The 16323-nt window shown below is 47.1% G+C and overlaps 1 protein-coding gene across 1 annotated transcript in view; it reads right to left on the reverse strand.

Annotated features, from left to right (window-relative positions):
- The window catches only part of LOC112131881 (programmed cell death 6-interacting protein-like), an 81986-nt gene that overhangs the window by 29434 nt on the left and 36229 nt on the right, over positions 1–16323 (reverse strand). The window contains 2 exon segments of the mRNA XM_063716335.1: positions 256–332; positions 335–382. Of these exon segments, the coding sequence (XP_063572405.1) occupies positions 256–332; positions 335–382 (125 nt within the window).

A 16323-nucleotide genomic window follows, 5' to 3' on the forward strand; every position in this document is an offset into this window, starting at 1 on the left:
CCAACAATTATTGAGCCTCTATTATGTGCCAGGCACTGTGCTAGGTGCTGCGTATAAAACAATGAGGAATAACAGACCTGGTCTATAGACAGTTTATCTAAGGGCTTCAACAGTAAGAATCAATTCATTTTAAAAGTGCATTCATTTAAAAAAACATCTGTTGCATAGAAGTATCTATAAACCTAAATGCAAATTATTTTCCACTTAATCCAATTTAGTGTCGATCATTATTGTAGTAACTACTTTTCCGCATACCTGGTAATGCTTAGCAGCGATTTTCAATCCTTCATCATTATCCAGGTTCTGTTCTGCTGCAATTTGGCTACTCAGGCTGCACAATTGAACAACACACAGCTCTTTCCATATCCTAAGCTTGCAAGAGCTGTAAAAAATTGAGAAGGAAAAATTTATCAGATTATTTTTTCAAAAGAAAACAAATGTTTCAAAGAGAAATACTATGACCTGTATCATCTTATTGACTCTCACAAAAACAAGTTTCCAGACCTGTTTTCTTGCTGTCATATGCTCCCATATTTCAAGCTGCCCTTACAGGCGTTTATTTCCACAACAATATTCCCATCACCTAAAATGCTAAAGAACAGTAAGTTATTCTTTCTCTCCTTCCCTTTACTTCCACATTTCTATTACAATCAAATTCAAATGTAAAAGTCATTTTCATGTCATTTCTCTCGGTTTCTGAAATTTGAATAAATTATTTCCATTTTTCCATCACCTCTCAAAATCACATTGTCCCACCACAATCGAACCAGTTCCTCATTACCCCAACTCTAAGTCAATGCAATTACCTCCTAGCTGGCCTTATGCTTTACTCCCTCATGCAAATACATTTCTCAAAAAGGGCTAGCAGATAAGCTGGGCTAAAACCCGACTCTGATAAAAAAAAAAATCTACACACCTCACATTCACTTAGGATAGCTCCTATTAAAAAACAAACAGAAAATAAGCATTGAGGAAGATATAGACAAACTGGAACCTTCCTGTACTGTTGGCAGGAATGCAAACTCGTGGTTGGGCATGGTGGCTCACTCCTGTAATCTCAGCATTTTAGTAGGCTGAGGCAGGAGGTTCTCTTGAAGCCAAGAGTTTGAGGTCACCCTGAGCAACACAGCAAGACCCCATCTCTACAAAAAAAAAAAATTGTTTTTAAACAGCCAGGTAACGGTAGTGCATGTCTATAGTCCTAGCTACTCGGAGGCAGGAGGACCACCAGAGCCCAGGAGTTCAAGGCTGCAGTGAGCTATGATCATGCCACTATACTCCAGCATGAGTGACAGAGAGAGACCCTACCTCAAAATAAAAAATAAAAATTAAAAAAAGTGCAACTGCTGTGGAAAACAATATGGCGGGTCCTCAAAATATTAAAAATAGAATTGCTATTTTATCCAGCAATTCCACTTTTGGGTATACACCCCCCAAAAAATGAAAGCAGAGTCTCAAAGACATATATATGTATGCCCATGTTCATAGCAGCATTATTCACAAAGCCAAACATGAAAGCAACCCAAGTGTCTGTGATCTGATGAATATATAAACAAAATGTGGTATATACATACAATGGAATATTAGTGAGCCTTAAACAAAAAGGAAATCATATGCTGTAACACGGATGAATCTTGAGGACGTTAAGCTAAATGAAATAAGTCACAAAAAGACAAATATTGTATGATTCCACTTATATGAGTTACCTAGAGTAATCAAATTCATAGAGACAGAAATCAGAATGATGGTTATCAGGGTTGGTGGTAGGGGGAGGGGGATTGTTATTCAATTAGTACATTAATTCAGATTAGCTAGATGAAAAAGTTCTGGAGATGTATTTTACAACAATGTGAAATACACCCAACACTAGTGAACTGTACACTTAAAAATGATTAAGATAATAAATATTATGTTGTGAAATTTTTTTTAAATGCAGTCTATGACTCCACTTGTATGAGGTACCTACAGTTAAATTCAGAGACTGAAAGAATGCTAGTTGCCAAGGGTTGAGGGGGGAGGGAAGAATGGGACATTATAATTGTTTTTTTTTTCTTTTGAGACAGGGTCTCAGTCTGTCGTCACCAAGGCTGGAGTGCACTAGTGCAATCACACTCCTTGCAGCCTCTACCTCTTGGGCTCAATGAATCCTCCTACCTCCACCTCCTGAGTAGCTGGGACTACAGGCACAGGCCACCACACCCAGCTAATTTTGGTATCTTTTGTAGAGACAGGGACTCACTATGTTGCCTAGGCTGGTTTTTAACTCGTTGGTTCCAGCAATCCTCCCACTTCAGCCTCCCAAAATGCTGGGATTACTGGCATGAGCCACCGCCCGAGTCTGTGAAGTTATCATTTACTGTGCAGAGTTTCAGTTTCATAAGGTGAAAAAGAGTTCTCCAGACGATGTTTGCACAATAATGTAAATGTACTTAATACCACTGAAGTGTACACTTAAAATGGTTAAGAAGGCATATTGTGTATATTGTATCACAATTGAAAAATAACTTTTAACAAAGAATCTACAACAGGTCCCTATTACTTACAGAATTCAATCACTTTGGAATTCAAGATCTTGCATCATGTGCAAGGCATTGACCACCGGGCAAAATAAGGCTCCTTACAAAACACACTCAACAAACCAATCTAGGAGAACCAGAACAACACTACATTTGTATGTTTGTGCCAAAGAGTAGTACCATAAAGTAAAGCCCTCCTTGCTACAGTACTTAGGTGGCCTCCTGTGTAATAAAGGCCAGTATTCAACTTGCTTGCAAACCAATTCTAGCCTCCTCATTCTGAACTAAAGCAGATATAAACACCAGCGACTCTAAACTACTTTATTAAGGCCAAGGAGAACAGATCACCCGAGGTCGCAAGCACCAGGTCAGCCTTACCAACATGCAGAATCCCCGTCTCTACCAAAAAAAAAAAAAAAAAAAAAAAAAAGCCGGGCATGGTGGCTCCTGCCTATAATCGCAGCCACTCGGGAGGCTGAGACAGGAGAACCACCCAAACCTGGGAGGCAGAGGCCACGGCGAACCGAGACCATGCCACTGCACTCCACCCTGGGCAACAAGAGCAAAATTCCACTCAAAAACAAACAAAAAAAAGGGTTTCACCATGTTGCCCAGGACAGTCTGGAACACAAAGGCTCAAGTGATCATCTGCACTCGGCCGTCCAAAGTTCTGGGACTACAAGCGTAAGCCACCACGCCAGACCGATCTATTCCCTTCTGAATAAGAAATTGAGCCAGGCACCATGGCTCACACCTGCAATCCCAGCACCACAGGAGGACAAGGCAGGCGGATCACGTGAGGTTGGGAGCTCCAGGAAAGCCGACCAACATGTAGAAACCCCGTTTCTACAAAAAAAAAAAAAAAAAAAAAAGCCGGGCATGGTGGCTCCTGCCTGTAATCCCAGCCACTAGGGAGGCTGAGGCAGGAGAACCACCCAAACCCGGGAGGCGGAGGCCACTGTGAGCCGAGACCGTGCCACTGCACACCACCCTGGGCAACAAGAGCAAAACTCCACTCAATAACAAACAAACAAAAGGGACCAGGTTTAACCATGTTGCCCAGGCCAGTCTGCAACTCATAGGCTCAAGCGATCATCTGCACTCGGCCATCCAAAGTCCTGGGACTACAAGCGTGAGCCACCACGCCAGGCCGATCTATTCCCTTCTGGTTAATAAACTGGGCTGGGCGCGGTGGCTCACACCTGCAATCCTAGCACCCCGGGAGGCCGAGGCGGGTGGATCACCCGAGGTCCGGAGAGTGAGACCAGCCTCACCAACATGGAGAAAACCCGTCTGTATTAAAGAAAAAAAAAAAAAAAAAAAAAAAAGCCGGGCATGGTGGCTCACGCCTGCAATCCCAGTCACTTGGGAGGCTGAGGCAGGAGAACCACCCAAACCAGGGAGGCGGAGGGCATAGCTAGCCGAGACCGCGCCACTGCACTCCAGCCTGGGCAACAGGAGGGCCATTCCGCCTCAAATAAAATAAATAAATAAAATAAAAAGACAGACCGTTTTCACCATGTTGCCCAGGCCGGTCTGGGACTCCTAGGCTCAAGCCATCGGCCACGCTCGGCTGTCTGAAGTCCAGAGCCACGCCAGGCCGATCTATTCCTTTCTGCTTAATAAACTGGGCCGGGTGCAGTGGGTCACACCTGCAATCCCAGCACCCCGGAGGCCAAGGAGGGCAGATCACCCGAGGTCTGGACCTACAGGCCAGCCTAACCAACATGCAGAAACCCCGTCTCTACCAAAAAAAAAAAAAAAAATGGCGAGCATGGTGGCACCTGTCTGTAATCCCAGCCACTCGGGAGGCTGAGGCAGGAGAACCACCCAAACCCGTGAGGTGGAGGCCACTGCGAGCGGAGACCGCACCACTGCACACCAACCTGGGCAACAACAGCAAAACTCCACTCAAAAAGAAAAAAAAAAAGGGACCAGGTTTCACCATGTTGCCCAGGCCAGTCTGGGAATCATAGGCTCCAGCGATCATCTTCACTTGGCCGTCCAAAGTCCTGGGACTACAAGCGTGAGCCACCACGCCAGGCTGATCTATTCTCTCTGGTTAATAAATTGGGCCGGGCTGCAGTGGCTCACACCTGCAATCCCAGCACACCGGGAGGCACAAGCAGGCGTATCACCTGAGGACGGGAGCTCCTGGCCAGCCCGACCAACATGGAGAAACCCTGTATCTACCAAAAAGAAAAAAGAAAAAAAAAGCCAGGCATGGTGACTCCTGCCTGTAATCCCAGCCACTCGGGAGGCTGAGGCAGAAGAACCACCCAAATCAGGGAGGCGAAGTCCACGGCGAGGCGAGACCCCGCCACTGCACTCCACCCTGAGCAACAAGAGCGAAATTCCGCCTCAAATAAAATAAGTAAATAAAATAAAAAGAGAGACCGGTTTCACCATGTTGCCCAGGCCGGTCTGGAACTCCTAGGCTCAAGTGATAGGCTATGCTCGGCCGGCCGCAGTCCAGAGCCACGCAAGGCCTATCTATTGCTTTCTGCTTAAGAAATGGGGCCGGGCGCAGTGGCTCACACCTGCAACCCCAGCACCCCGGGAGGACAAGGCGGGCAGACCACCCGAGGTGGGGAGCTCCAGGCCAGGCTGACCAACATGCAGAAACCCCATCTCTACCAAAAAAAAAAAAGCCAGGCGTGGTGGCTCACGCCTGCAATCCCAGTCACTCGGGAGGCTGAGGCAGGAGAACCACCCAAACCCAGGAGGCAGAGGCCACGGCGAGCCGAGACCGCACCACTGCACTCCAGCCTGGGCAACAGGAGGGCCATTCCGCCTCCAATAAAATAAATAAATAAAATAAAAAGACAGACCGGTTTCACCATGTTGCCCAGGCTGATCTGGAACTCCTAGGCTCAAGCGATTGGCCGCGCTCGGCCGTCCGAAGACCAGAGCCACGCCAGGCCGATCTACTACTTTCTGCTTAATTAATTGAGCTGGGCACAGTGCCTCACCCTTGCATTCCCAGCACCCCGGGAGGCCAAGGCAGGCAGATCACCCGAGGTCGCGAGCACCAGGTCAGCCTGACCAACATGCAGAATCCCCGTCTCCACCAAAAAAAAAAAAAAAAGCCGGGGATGGTGGCGCCTGCCTATAATCCCAGCCACTCGGGAGGCTGAGGCAGGAGAACCACCCAAACCCGGGAAGCGTAGGCCACAGCGAGGGGAGACAGTGCCATTGCACTCCACCCTGGGGAACAAGAGCAAAACTCCACTCAAACAGAAAAAGAAAAGGCGCAAGGTTTCACCATGTTGCCCAGGACAGTGTGGTACTCACAGGCTCAAGCAATCATCTGCACTCGGCCGTCCAAAGTCCTGGGACTACAAGCGTGAGCCAACAAGCCAGACCGATCTATTCCCTTCTGATTAATAAATTGAGCCAGGCACAGTGGCTCACACCTGCAATCCCAGCACCCCAAGAGGACAAGGCGGGTGGATCACTTGAGGTCGGGAGTTACAGGCCAGCCAGACCAACATGCAGAAACCCCGTCTCTACCAAAAAAAAAAAAAAGCCAAGCATGGTGGCTCCTGCCTATAATCGCAGCCACTCGGGAGGCTGAGGCAGGAGAACCACCCAAACCTGGGAGGCGGAGGCCGCAGCAAACCGAGACCACGCCACTGCACTCCACCCTGGGCAACAAGAGCCAAAATTCCACTCAAAAACAAACAAAAAAAAGGGACCAGGTTTCACCATGTTGCCCAGCACAGTCTGGAACTCAAAGGCTCAAGCGATCGTCTGCACTCGGCCGTCCAACGTCCTGGGACTACAAGCGTAAGCCACCACGCCAGACTGATCTATTCCCTTCTGAATAATAAATTGAGCCAGGCACCGTGGCTCACACCTGCAATCCCAGCACCCCAGGAGGACAAGGCAGGCGGATCACGTGAGGTTGGGAGCTCCAGGAAAGCCTGACCAACATGCAGAAACCCCGTGTCTACCAAAAAAAAAAAAAAAAAAAAAAACCGGGCATGGTGGCTCCTGCCTGTAATCCCAGCCACTAGGAAGGCTGAGGCAGGAGAACCACCCAAACCCGGGAGGCGGAGGCCACGGTGAGCCGAGACCGTGCCACTGCACTCCACCCTGGGCAACAAGAGCAAAATTCCACTCAATAACCAACAAACAAAAGGGACCAGGTTTAACCATGTTGCCCAGGCCAGTCTGCAACTCATAGGCTCAAGCGATCATCTGCAATCGCCCATCCAATGTACTGGGACTACAAACGTGAGCCACCATGCCAGGCCGATCTATTCCCTTCTGGTTAATAAATTGGGCGGGGCACAGTGGCTCACACCTGCAAACCCAGCAAACCGGGAGGCCGAGGCAGGTGGATCACCCGAGGTCCGGAGATTGAGACCAGCCTCACCAACATAGAGAAAACCCGTCTGTATCAAAAAAAAAAAAAAAAAAAAAAAGCCGGGCATGGTGGCTCACGCCTGCAATCCCAGTCACTCGGGAGGCTGAGGCAGGAGAACCACCCAAACCAGGGAGGCGGAGGCCACAGCTAGCCGAGACCGCGCCACTGCACTCCAGCCTGGGCAACAAGAGGAAAATTCCGCCTCAAATAAAATAAATAAATAAAATTAAAAGACAGACCGGTTTCACCATGTTGCCCAGGCCGGTCTGGAACTCCTAGGCTCAAGCCATCGGCCACGCTCTGCTGTCTGAAGTCCAGAGCCACGCCAGGCCGATCTATTCCTTTCTGCTTAATAAATTGGGCCGGGTGCAGTGGGTCACACCTGCAATCCCAGCAACCCGGAGGCCAAGGAGGGCGGATCACCCGAGGTCTGGACCTACAGGCCAGCCTGACCAACATGCAGAAACCCCGTCTGTACCAAAAAAAAAAAAAAAAAAGGCGAGCATGGTGGCACCTGCCTGTAATCCCAGCCACTCAGGAGGCTAAGGCAGAAGAACCACCCAAACCCGTGAGGCGGAGGCCACTGCGAGCAGAGACCGCACCACTGCACACCAACCTGCGCAACAACAGCAAAACTCCACTCAAAAAGAAAAAAAAAAAAGGGACCAGGTTTCACCATGTTGCCCAGGCCAGTCTGGGAATCATAGGCTCAAGCGATCATCTGCACTTCGCCGTCCAAAATCCTGGGACTACAAGTGTGAGCCACCACGCCAGGCCGATTTATTCCTTTCTGATCAATAAATTGAGCAGGGCTGCAGTGGCTCACACCTGCAATCCCAGCACCCCGGGAGGCACAAGCAGGCGTATCACCTGAAGACGGGAGCTCCTGGCCAGCCCGACCAACATGGAGAAACCCTGTATCTACCAAAAGAAAAAAAGAAAAAAAAAGCCGGGCAGGGTGACTCCTGCCTGTAATCCCAGCCACTCGGGAGGCTGAGGCAGAAGAACCACCCAAATCAGGGAGGCGGAGGCCACGGCGAGTCGAGACCCCGCCACTGCACTCCACCCTGAGCAACAAGAGTGAAATTCCGCCTCAAATAAAATAAGTAAATAAAATAAAAAGAGAGACCGGTTTCACCATGTTGCCCAGGACAGTCTGGAACTCCTAGGCTCAAGTGATAGGCTATGCTCGGCCGTCCGCAGTCCAGAGCCACGCCAGGCCTATGTATTGCTTTCTGCTTAAGAAATTGGGCCAGGCGCAGTGGCTCACACCTGCAACCCCAGCATCCCGGGAGGACAAGGTAGGCAGACCACCCGAGGTGGGGAGCTCCAGGCCAGGCTGACCAACATGCAGAAACCCCGTCTCTACCAAAAAAAAAAAAAAGCCAGGCATGGTGGCTCACGCCTGCAATCCCAGTCACTCGGGAGGCTGAGGCAGGAGAACCACCAAAACCCGGGAGGCAGAGGCCACGGCGAGCCAAGACCGCACCACTGCACTCCAGCCTGGGCAACAAGAGCAAAACTCCACTCAAAAAGAAAAAGAAAAGGGACAAGATTTCACCATGTTGCCCAGGACAGTGTGGTAATCACAGGCTCAAGCAATCATCTGCACTCGGCCGTCCAAAGTCCTGGGACTACAAGCGCGAGCCAACAAGCCAGACCGATCTATTCCCTTCTGATTAATAAACTGACCCAGGCACAGTGGCTCACACCTACAATCCCAGCACCCCAAGAGGACAAAACGGGCGGATCACTCGAGGTCGGGAGTTACAGGCCAGCCTGAGCAACATGCAGAAACCCCGTCTCTACCAAAAAAAAAAAAAAAAGCCGGGCATGGTGGCTCCTGCCTGTAATCCCAGCCACTCGGGAGGCTGAGGCAGGAGAACCACCCAAACCCGGGAGTCGGAGGCCACGGTGAGCCTAGACCGTGCCACTGCACTCCACCCTGTGCAACAAGAGCAAAATTCCACTCAAAAACAAACAAACAGAAGGGACCAGGTTTCACCATGTTGCCCAGGCCAGTCTGCAACTCATAGGCTCAAGCGATCATCTGCACTCGCCCATCCAAAGTCCTGGGACTACAAGCGTGAGCCACCATGCCAGGCTGATCTATTCTCTCTGGTTAATAAATTGGGCCGGGCACGGTGGCTCACACCTGCAATCCCAGCACACCGGGAGGCCGAGGCGGGTGGATCACCCCAGATCCGGAGATTGAGACGAGCCTCACCAACATGGAGAAAACCCGTCTGTACCAAAAAAAAAAAAAAAAGCAAAAAAAAAGCTGGGCATGGTGACTCCTGCCTGTAATCTCAGCCACTCGGGAGGCTGAGGCAGGAGAACCACCCAAATCAGGGAGGCGGAGGCCACGGCGAGGCGAGACCCCGCCACTGCACTCCACCCTGAGCAACAAGAGCGAAATTCCGCCTCAAATAAAATAAGTAAATAAAATAAAAAGAGAGACCGGTTTCACCATGTTGCCCAGGCCGGTCTGGAACTCCTAGGCTCAAGTGATAGGCTATGCTCGGCCGGCCGCAGTCCAGAGCCACGCAAGGCCTATCTATTGCTTTCTGCTTAAGAAATGGGGCCGGGCGCAGTGGCTCACACCTGCAACCCCAGCACCCCGGGAGGACAAGGCGGGCAGACCACCCGAGGTGGGGAGCTCCAGGCCAGGCTGACCAACATGCAGAAACCCTGTCTCTACCAAAAAAAAAAAAAAAAGCCAGGCATGGTGGCTCATGCCTGCAATCCCAGTCACTCGGGAGGCTGAGGCAGGAGAACCACCCAAACCAGGGAGGCGCAGGCCACGGCAAGCCGAGACAGTGCCACTGCACTCCACCCTGGGCAAAAAGAGCAAAACTCCACTCAAAAAGAAAAAAAAAGGGACCAGGTTTCACCATGTTGCCCAGGCCAGTCTGGTACTCATAGGCTCAAGCGATCATCTGCACTCGGCCGTCAAAAGTCCTGGGACTACAAGCCTGAGCCACCACCCAGGCCGATCTATTCCCTTCTGATTAAGAAATTGAGCCGGGCGCTGTGGCTCACACCTGCAATCCCAGCACCCCAGGAGGACACGGCAGGCGGATCACCCGAGGTCTGGAGCTACAGGCCAGCCTGACCAACATGCAGAAACCCCGTCTCTACCAAAAAAAAAAAAAAAAAGCCGGGCATGGTGGCTCCTGCCTATAATCGCAGCCACTGGGGAGGCTGAGGCAGGAGAACCACCCAAACCCGGGAGACAGAGGCCACGGCCAGCTGAGACCACGCCACTGCATTCCACCCTGGGCAACAAGAGCATAACTCCACTCAAAAACAAACAAACAAAAGGACCAGATTTCACCATGTTGCCCAGGCCAGTCTGGTAATCATAGGCTCAACCGATCATCTGCACAGGCCGTCCAAAGTCCTGGGTCTACAAGCATGAGCCACCACGCCAGGCCGATCTATTCCCTTCTGGTTAATAAACTGGGCCCCGCGCAGTGGCTCACAGCTGCAATCCCAGCTCCCCGGGAGGCTGAGGCGGGTGGATCACCCGAGGTCCGGAGATTGAGACCAGCCTCACCAACATGGAGAAAACCCGTGTGTACCCAAAAAACAAACAAACAAAAAAAGCCGGGCATGGTGGCTGACGCCTGTAATCCCAGTCACTCGAGAGGCTGAGGCGGGAGAACCACCCAAACCAGGGAGGCGGAGGACACGGCAAGCCGAGACTGCGCCACTGCACTCCAGCCTGGGAAACAAGAGCGAAATTCTGCCTCAAATAAAATAAATAAAGAAAATAAAAAGAGAGACCAGTTTCTCCTTGTTGCACAGGCCGGTCTGGAACTCCTAGGCTCAAGCGATCGGCCGCGCTCAGCCGTCCGAGGTCTGGAGCCATGCCAGGCCGACCTATTCCTTTCTGCTTAGTAAATTGGGCCGGGCGCAGTGGCTCACACCTGCAATCCCAACACACCGGGAGGCCAACGAGGGCAGATCTCCAGACGTGGGGAGCGCCAGGCCAGTCTAACCAACATGCAGAAATCCTGTCTCTACCAAAAAAAAAACAAAAAAAACAAAAACAAAAAAAAAACCGGGCATGGTGGCTCCTGCCTCTAATCTCAGCCACTCAGGAGGCTGAGGCAGGAGAATCACCCAAACCCAGGAGGCGGAGGCCACGACGAGCCTAGACCGTGCCACTGCCCTCCACCCTGGGCAACAAGAGCAAAACTCCACTCAAAAAGACAAAAAAAAGGGACCAGGTTTCACCATGTTGCCCAGGCCAGTCTGGATCTCATAGGCTCAACCGATCATCTGCACTCGGCCGTCCAAAGTCCTGGGACTACAAGCGTGAGCCACCACGCCAGGCCGATCTATTCCCTTCTGGTTCATAAATTGAGCTGGGCGCGGTGGCTCACACCTGCAATCCCAGCACCGCGGGAGGCCGAGGTGGGTGGATCACCCGAGGTCCGGAGTTTGAGACCAGCCTCGCCAACATGGAGAAACCCCTTTTCTACCAAAGAAGGAAAAAAAAAAAAAAAAAGCCGGGCATGGTGGCTCACGCCTGCAATCCCTGTCACTCGGGAGGCTGAGGCAGGAGAACCACCCAAACCCGGAGGCGGAGGCCACGGCGAGCCGAGACCGCAGCACTGCACTCCAGCCTGGGCAACAAGAGGGACATTCCGCCTCGAATAAAATAAATAAATACAATAAAAAGAGAGACCGGGTTTCTCCATGTTGCCCAGGCTGGTCTGGAACTCCTACGCTCAAGCGATCGGCCGCACTCCGCCGTCCGAAGTCTAGGGCCACGCCAGGCCGATCAATTCCTTTCTGCTTAATAAATTGGGCCGGGCGCAGTGGCTCACACCTGCAAACCCAGCACCCCGGGAGGCCAAGGCAGGCAGATCACCCGAGTTCGGGAGCTCCAGGCCAGCCTGACCAACATGCAGAAACTCCGTCTCTACGAAAAAAAAAAAAAAAAGCCGGGCATGGGGGTTCACACCTGCAATTCCAGCCACTCGGGAGGCTGAGGCAGGAGAACCACCCAAACCCGGGAGGCGGAGGCAGCAGGGAGCCGAGACCGCGCCACTGCATTCCAGCCTAGGCAACAAGAGCGAAATTCCGCCTCAAAATAAATAAATAAATAAATAAATTAATTAATTAATTAAAAAAAAGAGAGACCGGGTTTCACCATGTTGCCCAGGCCGGCCTGGAACTCCTAGGCTCCAGTGATCCACCGCACTCGGCCGTCCAAAGTCCTGGGATCACAAGCGTGAGCCACCAAGCCAGGCCGATCTGTTCCTTTCTGATTAATAAACTGGGCCCTGCGCAGTGGCTCAGGCCTGCAATCCTAGCACCCCGGGAGGCCAAGGAGGGCGGATCACCTGAGGTCGGGAGTTTGAGACCAGCCTGATCAACATGGAAAAACCCCGTCTCTACCAAAAAAAAGAACAAAAACAACAACAACAACAGAAAAGAGCATTTCTATAGCTACTGATTAAATTATGCATATGTCATTTTTAAACAGCTTTATTGAAGCACAAGAGAAATACAATGAAGTGAACATAATTAAAGTGCACAGTTTGATAGATTGGTTGGCCTATGTATATAACTGTGAAACTATCAGGACAATACAAACATTTCAATCACCCCAAAAACTTTCCTTGTGCTTCTTTGTAATTCCTTCTTTCCACTCATCCCTGTCCCACTCTTTAGCTCCGGATAATCGCTCATGTGCTTTCTGTGAAATTTTGCATTCTTTAAAATGTATGTAAGTGAAATCATGCATTATGTGTACTTTTTTCTGTCTTCTATCATCAGCTTAATTATTTTCAGATTCATCTATACTGTAGCATTGATCAATGATTCATTCCTTTTTTATTGCTTAGTAGTAAGTATGAATATAACACATCCATTCAATTGCTGATAGAAATTTGGGTTGTTTCCACTTTCTGGCTATTAAAATAAAGTTGCAATGAATATTAATATATGAATCTTTGTATGAACATATATTGTTCTTGGCTAAATCCTTGAGAATGGAATGATTAGATCATATTTCTTTTTTTTCAAAAAAGCGGCCAAACTTTTTCAAAATAGATTTATGGATCAAATTTCTATTACTTCTTTAGTCAGCTTTGGTAGTTTGTGCTTCTAGCAATTTTTCCATTTCATCTATGTTATCTAATTTGTTGTAATACCATTGTTAATTTTATTTCCTCGTAACCCTTTTATTTATCTGAGGTCAGCAATAATGTCCTTTTATTCTCAGTTGTAGTAATTAAATATTTTGTCTCTCTCTCTCCAGCTCTGTCTCCCCTTCCTTCTCTCTCTTTTTTTGCTCTCTCTACTTTTCTTCGTGAGTCTCAACTATAAGTTTGTCAATTCTCCGAATCTTTACAAAGTATTATTTTGTTGATTTTCTCTACATTTTCCCATTCTCCAATGTATTTACTTCTATTTTAATCTTTACTATTTCCTTCCATGTTTTTGCTTTGAGTTTAGTTGGCCTTTCTTTTTTACTTCCTTGTAGTAAAATGTTGGTGATTTATTCCTCATATAGGTGCTTACAGCTGTGTGTTTCACACTAAGCACTTGCTTTAGCTGCATCCCATAGGTTTTGTTGTGTTTTCTTTTTCTTCATCTATAGGTATTTTCTAATTTCCTTTGTTATTTCCTTTTTGACCTACTGTCCTTTGAATAGTGTGTTGGTTAATTTCTACATATTTGTGAATTTCTCTACTTTTCTTCTGTCAGTTTCCTAATTTTATTCCATTGTGGTTGGGGAACATACTTTGTATGATGTTGGGTCTATCAAATTTTTTATCATGAGGTATCTCTGAGTTTATCGTTTCTGGAATTTGTTGAGCTTTTGGTGTTTTTAAAAAATCAAATTTTGGAAGTTTTCAATCATTATCTTTTTCTTTCTGTTACTCTAATTATATAATCTCACTTGACCTAACTTGAAGTTCCCTAATTCTTTTTCTGACTGTTCAACTCTGCTATTTAGCCCGTCTAGTAAATTTCTCATTTTAGTTATTGTGCTTGTCCACTCCAGATTTTCTATTTGGTTCTTTAAAAAAAATATTTTCTATTTCTTTTTTTTTAAACTTTAAGTTCAAGGGTAAATGTGTGGGTTTGTTACATAGGTAAACTTATGTCATGGGGGTTTGTTGTACAGATTATTTCATCACCCAGGTATTAGGCCTAGTACTGATTAATTCTTTTTCCTGATCCAATATTTACTATTTTGTGAGACACTGCCCTCATACTTTCCTACAGTTCTTCTGACATGGTTTCCTTTAGCTCTTTGAAGTCACTGATTTAAAATAGCCAACTTAGTCTTTGTCTAGTCAGTCCAACATCTGGATTTCCTCAACAACAGTTCTCTACTGACTGCTTTTACCCCTTTGGGCCATATATTCTTATTTACTTGCATGTTTCTTAACATATTTTTGTTGGAAACTGGACACTTTAAATTACATGGCAACTCTGGAAATCAGATTTGCCCACCTGCCCCAGGTTTTGTTATTGTGATTATTTAGTATCGTTTTAGTCATATTTCTGAACTAAATCTGTAAAGTCTGTATTTTTTGTTGTAATGAAGTCCTGGATCAGTTCGCTTAGCAGTCAGGAACTATTGAAGAGATTTCCCTAAACACTGGGAAGCAAAGTCTCCCAGTTTTTGCCAAAGGCCTCTTGGCTATGTGTTGGGCACGCCTTTAACACTAAGCCAGGCAGCCTGTTGGTAAATTCCATGGGATTTTCTATGTAGACAATCACATAATATGCAAACAAAGATAGTTTTACTTCTTCCTGCCATTCTCCATATGTTTTATTTCTTCTGCTTTCCTTATTGCATTGGCTAGAAACTCCAATGCTATTGAATAGAACAGAGGCATCCGTCTTTTTTTTAAACATAGGGGTAATGCATTCATTCTTTGACTATTAAGAATAATGTCAGCTGCTGTTAACTGTAGCTTGTATTTGTGTATGTCCTTGATTACATTCAGGAAGGTGCTTTCTAATACTGTTTGCAGGAATTGATGTTACATTTTGTCAAATGCCTTTCTGCATCGGTTGAGATGATTCTATCATTTTTCTTTCTTTACCTCTACCAATATTCTTTGTTCTGAAATCGACTTTGCCTGTTATTAATATAGCCGCTCCAGCTTTCTTTTTAGATGAGTGTGCCGTATCTTTTTCAAACATGTTTGTCTATACTATTTGTGAATTTATGTTTAAAGTTCATTTTTTAAAGGCAGCATGTAGTTTTGTTGTTTTTAACCTATTCCAACCATTTCTGCCTTTTAAAAGGATGCTTAGGCCATTTAGATATAGAGTTTTTCCTTGTTATTTTGATTTGCATTTCTCTAATGATCAGTGATATTGAGCTTTTCTATGTATGATTGTAAGCCATGTGTATATTTGATTCAAATAACTTTTCTTTAGGATTGAAAAGAAAGCATGTTTATTATAATCTGTGAAAATAAAAAATAGTAAGTATTTCAATGTAAGACAGTAACTACAGTAATAGTTTAGAGATGTGAGCAGTCTGTTTGGACTGAAGAAGTGAAATGTTTCATGAGGAAAATGGAATCTAAATGCATCTCTAAGACAAGAGAAAAGATGAAAGACACATAACAGGCTCAAACACAAGAAAGTGTATCCACAGAGGATGTCAGGATGATTGACTGAGATGGAACAGGGCTAGATTATGGAAGCCCAGTTTACAAAGAGCCCTGAAATTACAGGAGGTGTTTTCACCTCCTGTAGGTGCCATGCGAAGCTTCTGCAGGTTTCTTAATCAGGTGAAAGGTAAATATATGCATAAAGATCCAAAAGAAATAATGTCAAGAAATTTAGCTAGTGATTATAGGTAACACAGAATAACAGAAGGCCCAGGCAAATGGGCTGACCCACAGGTCTGTCCTGGAATCCCTCTTATGTCTTTATTTCATTTAGCATCCAGTACTGTGGCTGTAATTACCATCTATATCACAAGGACTTCCAAATTCATCTCCATGTCTGCTCCTTTCCTGAACTCTGGCCTTTTACCCAACTGTTTATCTGATACACTCATATCGATGTACAATGAACATCTCACACCTAACATGTGCAAAACAGAATTCCTGATTTGCAGCTCCCAAAACATGTTCTTATGTTCTTCCCCATTTCTGTCAATTTCACTCCTATCCCCACACTTACTCAAACCAAAACCTTAGAAGTATTACATCCCTTTCTTAGCTTACTTCCTACATTTAATAATTGAAGATTCCTGTCAACTTTATGAAACCCTGCCCTGTTGTATCTTAAATCTGTTTATCTCTGTCTTCACTTCTACCACTCTTGCTCAGGCCCTCATCATCTTTCACTCAGACTATCCCAAAAGGTCTCCTGAGGATCTTCTTGCCTCCCCAGAATCCAGATGTCTCCCTCCTATCTCAAAATCCTCACCTTGGTTCC

This window comes from Pongo abelii, chromosome 16 (assembly GCF_028885655.2).
Source record: "Pongo abelii isolate AG06213 chromosome 16, NHGRI_mPonAbe1-v2.0_pri, whole genome shotgun sequence".
Classification (NCBI taxonomy): Eukaryota; Metazoa; Chordata; class Mammalia; order Primates; family Hominidae; genus Pongo; species Pongo abelii.